Source organism: Zeugodacus cucurbitae, chromosome 3 (assembly GCF_028554725.1).
Source record: "Zeugodacus cucurbitae isolate PBARC_wt_2022May chromosome 3, idZeuCucr1.2, whole genome shotgun sequence".
In the NCBI taxonomy this organism is placed as follows: Eukaryota; Metazoa; Arthropoda; class Insecta; order Diptera; family Tephritidae; genus Zeugodacus; species Zeugodacus cucurbitae.
In genome coordinates this window covers 77084669-77092205 of record NC_071668.1, presented here as the reverse complement: position 1 = coordinate 77092205, position 7537 = coordinate 77084669, and the positions used below count along the sequence as shown (strand labels likewise).

At 33.2% G+C, this 7537-nt stretch overlaps 1 protein-coding gene across 1 annotated transcript; it reads left to right on the top strand.

Moving 5' to 3' along the window:
- Window positions 1-36: 36 nt before the first annotated feature.
- LOC105211414 (ethanolaminephosphotransferase 1) lies at window positions 37-4775 on the top strand. The gene is made up of 5 exons (XM_011182819.3): window positions 37-786; window positions 846-914; window positions 1497-2107; window positions 2170-2350; window positions 3421-4775. The coding sequence occupies exons 1-5, from the start codon at window positions 715-717 to the stop codon at window positions 3709-3711; spliced, it is 1224 nt and encodes a 407-aa protein (XP_011181121.2). The 5' UTR covers window positions 37-714; the 3' UTR covers window positions 3712-4775.
- The last annotated feature ends 2762 nt before the right edge of the window (window positions 4776-7537 follow it).

The window sequence follows — 7537 nt, the reverse complement described above, 5'->3', positions numbered from 1 at the left end:
GTCAAAAATCGCCGCGTTGCTTGCGAAGGAACTAAATTGATTTCCACTCATTTGTTCACGAGTTGAGCGGTCGGTTGTGTGTTGTATTTTCTGGTGAATTGCACGATTTTGCGGCGAGTGATATTACGTACGCATTTTTATTTTTAATTAGATGAATAAAATCGTGCATAAATCCGGTTTTTCTACAACTCGAAATCATTTCTAAACTGCGCTACAGAAGCGCAAAATGTAATTATAATTAAATAATATCGATTAAGAACAAGTGAAAAATTGTGAATTTAGATTAGTGAAGAAGTCAACATACTCTACATACATATATACGTGAATGTGTGTGTGTGTGCGCTATTGTTGCGCTAACCCCTCATACCTGCTGTTGATTAACCATCCCTTGCCAGTTTCAAACGCATCTTTATGAACTGCTTGATTATACCAAGCCGCCAATTATTTGTGTGTGTGGGCAAAAAGTGCTTGTAACAGCAACAATATAAATGGGAAGTGTGTTCAAAGCTATTTGCATACATTCCTTTTAATTAAATTTGCTTCGCATTTCGGTTTTCACATTTAATAGAGTGCAGATTATTTGTAGTACTAAACGCTTCCATAACATAAACGCTTACAAGCAATACACGCTTCCTCGCTTTTTAGCAGTGCTTGGCTGACAGATCGTCGAGCTGCAGTGCGTTAGAGAATCATAAAACTAAAATCTAAGTAAAAATGACGTTACAACAGTTGTTGAATTACAAATACCTGACCAAGGAGCAACTAAATGGCTTTGACAACTACAAAGTAAGTACCTAAAACCACAAATGTTTAGGAATGCAAATAATAATTAAATATAATTTCAGTACAGCGCACGCGACACCTCGCCCCTGAGCGTATATGTTATGCACCCATTCTGGAATTGGACTGTCAAGGTAAGGTGAAATAGCAATTGAAAACATGCTCAATCCCATATATAGTAACCAGCTTAATTGAAAGCTGTTTTTTGCACAATTTGCACAAAAGTTAAAAATTGTTTAAATATTTTAATGTAACAAGAACCAGCCTTCGCCGGCAATTGTAAAAAATCAATTTGTCTAAGAAAACTACGACAGTTCAAGTGTAATTAACTGGCGATAGGAAAATCAATAATCGTAAACAAACCGCTTGCTGGACAAAAGCCGTATGTACACAGCTCAATGTCATGTGATAAAAAATAGAATTATAGTGGAAAATGTGTACTACAATCATATGTTTTAATGAAGTGGCAAAAATAATGCTCTACAAACAGTTAAAATAAATTCCATTCAATCGTCGAGAGCACTATTTAACAAAATTTATACTAAACTAATATATGTATTTTAAATATTTCTGTTGTGTTAGTATAGCATAACATCAAATAATAATAATATTTAATATTAGTATATCATATTGTGACATAATACAATATAACCTATCTTTGCATGTGGAATGATTATATTACCCATAATGTAACCTTAATATTATATCATTTACAGTTCTTTCCCCGATGGCTGGCACCGAATGTTATGACCTTTCTTGGCTTCCTTTGTACGGTGGTGAATTTGCTGCTGCTATCTTATTATGATTGGAGTTTCTATGCGAGTTCTGGCTTACCAAACACCACCCCCATACCAAATTGGGTGTGGCTGTGCTGCGCTATCAATATTTTCTTGGCCTACACATTGGATGGTATCGATGGCAAACAAGCACGCCGCATTGGTTTATCCGGGCCGCTGGGTGAACTCTTCGATCATGGGCTCGACTCATATACAGCAGTGCTGATACCCACTTGCCTGTATAGCATTTTTGGACGTAGTCCCGAGTACTCTGTGGCACCCATACGCATGTACTACGTATGTTGGATGGTGTTCTTCAACTTTTATGTCTCTCACTGGGAAAAGTATAATACCGGCGTTTTGTATTTACCCTGGGGTTATGATTTGAGCATGTGGGGCTCAACAGCTATGTACCTGTTGACATGGTGGTTCGGCTATGAATTTTGGCAACAAACACTACCATTCGGCATCACGCTCGGTCTGATGATGGAGTTCGTTTTGCACATCAGCGCAATGGCCAATACACCGATGGTGGTGATTAATGTGTACAAGTAAGACAAAAGTTGTATATGTTTTCCCGACATTTCTTAAATTATTTTGTTGTCTTTAATAGCTCTTACGTGCAGCGCACGGGAAAAATGCGTTGCTTCAGTGAAGCAATGCGTCCATTATGGCCACTTTTGGCGTTCATTGTCATAATGCTGCTGTGGCCTTACATCTCACCGAATGATATTATGGAAAAAGATCCACGCATAATGTTTCTGTTGAGCGGGACAATATTCTCGAATATAAGTGTGAGTATGGAAATTAAGTAATAACGTAGAATAATGTGGAAAGCGTAAGCCAGTTTCAGACTAAATTTGTGTTTAGTGGGAAATAATTGCTTTCGTTAGCGTCAACTGTTGATTGCGCGTTTATCGATGATTCATATTGCATTAATTTTGCATGCGTTAACGTATGATTTTTAAAGTTGAACAATTTCTTGTGATTTTTACAGTCCCAGATATACATATATACATATATATGTGTTTAACATTACAGTAATACCTTTCTATCTTATCGCCACAATGATAACAATCACAAACGCACACTTGACTTCATTCACAATGCTTTAAATAGTTCGATTTATTGTTTTGTTGTTGTATTGTATTGCATATGAGCAGTGTAGTCGCGCCTTTACCTTTTCTTGTTAGCGTTCAATATTGAAACTACAGACGAACAAGTGTTATTGCCAATGCGAAATCGCTGGTCAGTTAGAACATTTCTGAGCGTATTCATATGCGACCTACATGGCGGTTATCAATTACATATGTGCATTGCATTTAATATTCTATTTTGATTTCATAGTTTGAAAATATATGCTTACATCATCTAGGTAGTCTAAATAGACATTTAAATGGCAAATAGTATTACTTTATTTTAATTTTACATTTTCTTTTGAGTACGAGAGGGCTGATATGTTATCTGGTGCGCGTTGAGGCACATGTTGAGTGTGTATGTCTGAAATGTCACTCACATTTCTACACAAACACGAAAGAGTTAAAAATTCAAATAAAAAACATCAATAATATTGAGTCATTGGCACTGCAGTGCGTTAATTATGGCTTATCCGATAAACTAGATTGTGCAAATGAGGTGAGGTTTTTTGCTTTATAAGCATTATATATATATGTCTAACCACACTTATTGCGAATAAGCGGTGCGATAAGCATAGTTGATTTGTTGTGGCTTTTCAAGCAAACTGATAAGTGCCAGATTTGGGCACTTCAAATAAGACTTACGTAGGTCATTAAGAAATCTATAATTAGATAATACATAAATCATAATTTTATTATACTGAAACTCTCATTCTCTTCTTCAACAGTGTCGTCTGATTGTGGCGCAAATGTCCAATACGCGTTGCGATGCCTTTCATTATATGATGCCCGTATTCTTGATCTTCGTCGGCATCGGCTTATGGATACCGCTGCTCGAACGTTTAATGCTCTACGTGCTGTTCATCGTTACCACACTAACACACTGGCATTATGGCACAAATGTGGTGAATGAAATGTGTGAGCATTTCAATCGCATTTGCTTCAGCGTGAATATGCGACAACCAGCTGTGCGACATGCCGAAGACGTACGCCTGCATGACATGGAGAAAACCGACTAATCAACTGAAACTAAACCAAAAACAAAGAAAAAAAAAAGACAAGTGTGCTTACACAAAAATATACATATTTTTCAGTTAGGCAACAACAACAACAACAAAAGCAACACAGGAGGCTCGATATCAATTTTTTCAACACTTTACTTAATATTCTAATGTTAAGGTGTTTTCCAAAGCATCTTTAGCTATATTTGCAACGGTAAAGTGCGGGTGCATATGTACGGTTAACTTGTCTTGTGCTGTCACTGTGCTAAACTTTAATTTAGATTTTATTCTATTTTATATTTTGTGCATTTACAAAGCGTGCAGTAAATTTGTGCTCTCTATGGAAAATCGAAAAGTGAAGACCATATAACTAAATGTGCTAACTTTTTTTTTAAGTGGAACAACAAGTTTTTGAATACTGCAATGCCATTTAGTGTCAATAAAATACAGATAAAACAGCGGCAGTTTAGTTGGCAGCTCAGTTCATATAAGTTCATATTAAATTCTAAAAGGCTTCGAGTGAAACTATTATTTATTATGCAATCGTAATAAATAGTAAATAATTAATAATTTTAAACAGCCATATAATTTAAACTATTTATTCTAATTTATTATTTTTGTCTCTCTCTCTCTCGTGCGTATTCGCTGTCGAAGTGTAGTGTGTGCTGAAATACTAAGAACTTTCTATGTCTAAATCTTATTCACTTAAAACTGAATACCGCGCTTTGCTCAAGTGTATGCATTTTATTTGCAAAATGACCGAATGCATTTTAACATATTGCTGTGTGCAATATCTTTCATTCAGCATCACGCATCACTTGCCATTTTTATTATTTCTATTATTTCGCCTACAAATCTTCGCTTCATTTTACATCACTTTAAGTTAGTCATAAGTTCATAGTATTTATTTTGTGTATTATTTTATTGCCAACAAAATAATTTATTCAAATGAAGTTATAAAAAAACGATTTACCTATAACCGCTTGAACCTCTTAATATTTTTGTTTACATTAATATTAATTTAATGCAAGTTTCATAAATTTTATTTTTACAAAACTAAATGAAAATATACAACAAACATACATACATACAATATATACATATGTGTACTTGTGTATATAGAAAAGTGAAATGTGAATATGTCATACTGTGTTCGTGAAAAATTTTGAACTCGCGCTTTATGACGTACGTTTTAATTTAGTTTTTAGTTAGTTAAAATTAGTCACTTCCGAATATTGTGTATGTGCATATATATAATAAATATATATCGAAAACATACGTATGTCTTCTAAACTACTATAAATAAATAAATTGTATAATTAAGTGAAAATATATAGTGTTTTAGACTGAATGAAGCTGTAAACAGCTTTAGGGCATAACACAAGACAACATCTTATTAAGTCTAGACAAATTTTGTGCAAATATAATATTTTATTCGAAATTTCTTTAATCGAGTTTGCAAAACAGAAAACAATTCAATTTGATATTAATTTTACTCATGACAATTTGCGTAAAAAATTATTAGTTTTAAATGCATTTGCTTATCAAAAAAGGTCTAGTTATCACAAATGTTATAATTTTTGTGCGTGAAAATTGCTACTTCCAATTGAATTAATTACAAAAAAATAAAATTAAAAAAATCAAGTAAAAAACGCTCTCTTTTATCACTTGAAACTTTGTGTAACATGCAGTGCAAATCCAAAACATACTACATACATGCAATACTCTAATTAAATAATTTGTGAAGACACACCACAGTTACATTGTAATCTAAAAAGACATACCACATAATTTAATTTCGAACGTAAACTACACTTGAAATGTTAATTATTTATGCATTATATATTCAGATGTACAGAATATAACTACATAAGTACATGTGTACTTTGATTTATGTATTGTATATAAATATGTACATGTACAAACAAACACTAATGAGATTAAAAAACATACATTGCTGATACAAATTGTGAACTTTATTTGATTAATTTGTACGACATTTTTTCGAAAATGCTTGGGTAAGCTTTGGAAGTTTCAACCTAACCTCAAATTTAAGTTCGTTACAGCGTTAAGGAGCTATACCAGTGTAACCCATGCAAAATTATGCAATTTTCTTGTTTTTTTAAGGTGTAAGGGGTAGTCAGGATTTTCAAAAAATCATTTTTTTTGCTCTGAAAATTTGAAGTATATCCGATAATTGCTTTTAGAGTTATTCGACAAATAACAACGAGCGCTCGGGCACTCAACACGCTAAGGTGAATCTTTAAATGCTTTTTTCTCAAAACTATGTTTGTTTGTTTTGAACTAGTGACAACTGTAACTCAAAAACCGCTCTGTAGATTTTAATGAAATTTCTACGGCTTTTAGAATGCATAATAAACTCAGGCCTGAACCAGAGATTTTGTTTCAAAATTTCGATTTTTTAAGACCAATTAACTTTTGATATTTTACCGAAAATCTAGAACAAAATTCCTGAGGCCGCCATTTTGTTAATTTTTGAAAAAAAAGTTTGGTTCAGGCCCAGGACTATCTATTTATAAAACTATTATTATTTTTTCCTATTGATCCCTTTACCCCTTAAGAAAGTACTCGATGGATGTTTCGAAGTTTCTTGGGCATAGTAAGGCATATTTTCAGCTATATTAAAAATATTTTTTTTTACAAAAATATTGAAAAATATCAGAGTTATGTGTTGTCTTGGGAGATACCAAAATAAAAGTTCCAAAATGAGTAGCAGAAACAAAAAAAAATTCAAAAATTCAAAGTAGTTGAAGGTATTATCTATACAATAACCAACGCTTTTTGAAAAATATAAAAAATTAACAAAATGGCGTAGTTCTGAAAAAAAAATTTCGTTTTTTAGGTAAAAATATCGTGGTTTCACAGTATATTTTTGAAAGTAATAAATATCGAATAAGCAAAAAAAAAATCGATTTTTTTAAAATGTCGCCCTGGTATAGCCATTGTTTTATGTGAGATAATTCAGGGGCTGCTTAAGAGGCTTCAAAAAATCTATATTTTCAAGGATTTTTTTGGAAAGGAAAGAAATGTCTGATTGAAATGAAACTTTTAGGATTTATTCTTATATATTTGAAGATTCTTCTCAAATTTTTTTATTATTACACATTAGATATTCTTCATGTTTGAAGAAATTTACGGAGGCGCCTCGAGTGTGTAATTTCTGTGTGGCGGGCAAGATGCAGGTCGCAATTTTCATCAACAAAAGAAATTTTTAATTTTCAATAGAGTAATACCTAGGTGAACCAAGAAAATTCAACAATTTTTCGCAGATTAAAAAAAAAATACTTTAAATCGTTTAAAAACCGGATTAATGTTAATTTTCTTAAGGTTCACCTAGAATAGAATTTAATTCCAAATACAACGCATTTTGACTTGCAACATAGTTTTACCCCCACAGACCTTCTATAGACAGTTAAGCTGTCTCGAAGGACCGTTAGTCCCTTTTCATTATAATATACATAATAGATCAAGTGGTGGAGTAAGCGGGCTCCAGGCGGTCCGGTCGCTCGTATACCTGCTCGACGCTTGCTCACTATTTCGACTGTATCTCCGGAAATAATCCGAATTTTGTTCTGAAATTTTGGAGACATATTCTTGGATAGTTTAGGAAGTGATTTACGCAAAAGAAATCGATTTTTTGAAGCCTCTAAAGCAGGCCCCCCCCCTTAAATGAGGCTTTTACATACTTAAGAGGACCAAATGAGCACTATCCCGTTATATAACAGTCCTTGCTGGACACTAAACACCGCTTTGCCAGTCGATTCTAACCTCAACTAACAATTCTGTAGAAATGGCACGTTTGTTTAATGTTAACAACAACAAA

Excerpts from the sequence above, each read along its gene's own strand:
- LOC105211414 (XM_011182819.3), top strand. The coding sequence starts at position 715 with ATGACGTTACAACAGTTGTTGAATTACAAATACCTGACCAAGGAGCAA. Across the intron at positions 787-845 it reads ATGGCTTTGACAACTACAAA|TACAGCGCACGCGACACCTC; the intron begins GTAAGTACCTAA and ends ATATAATTTCAG. Across the intron at positions 2,351-3,420 it reads CAATATTCTCGAATATAAGT|TGTCGTCTGATTGTGGCGCA; the intron begins GTGAGTATGGAA and ends CTTCTTCAACAG.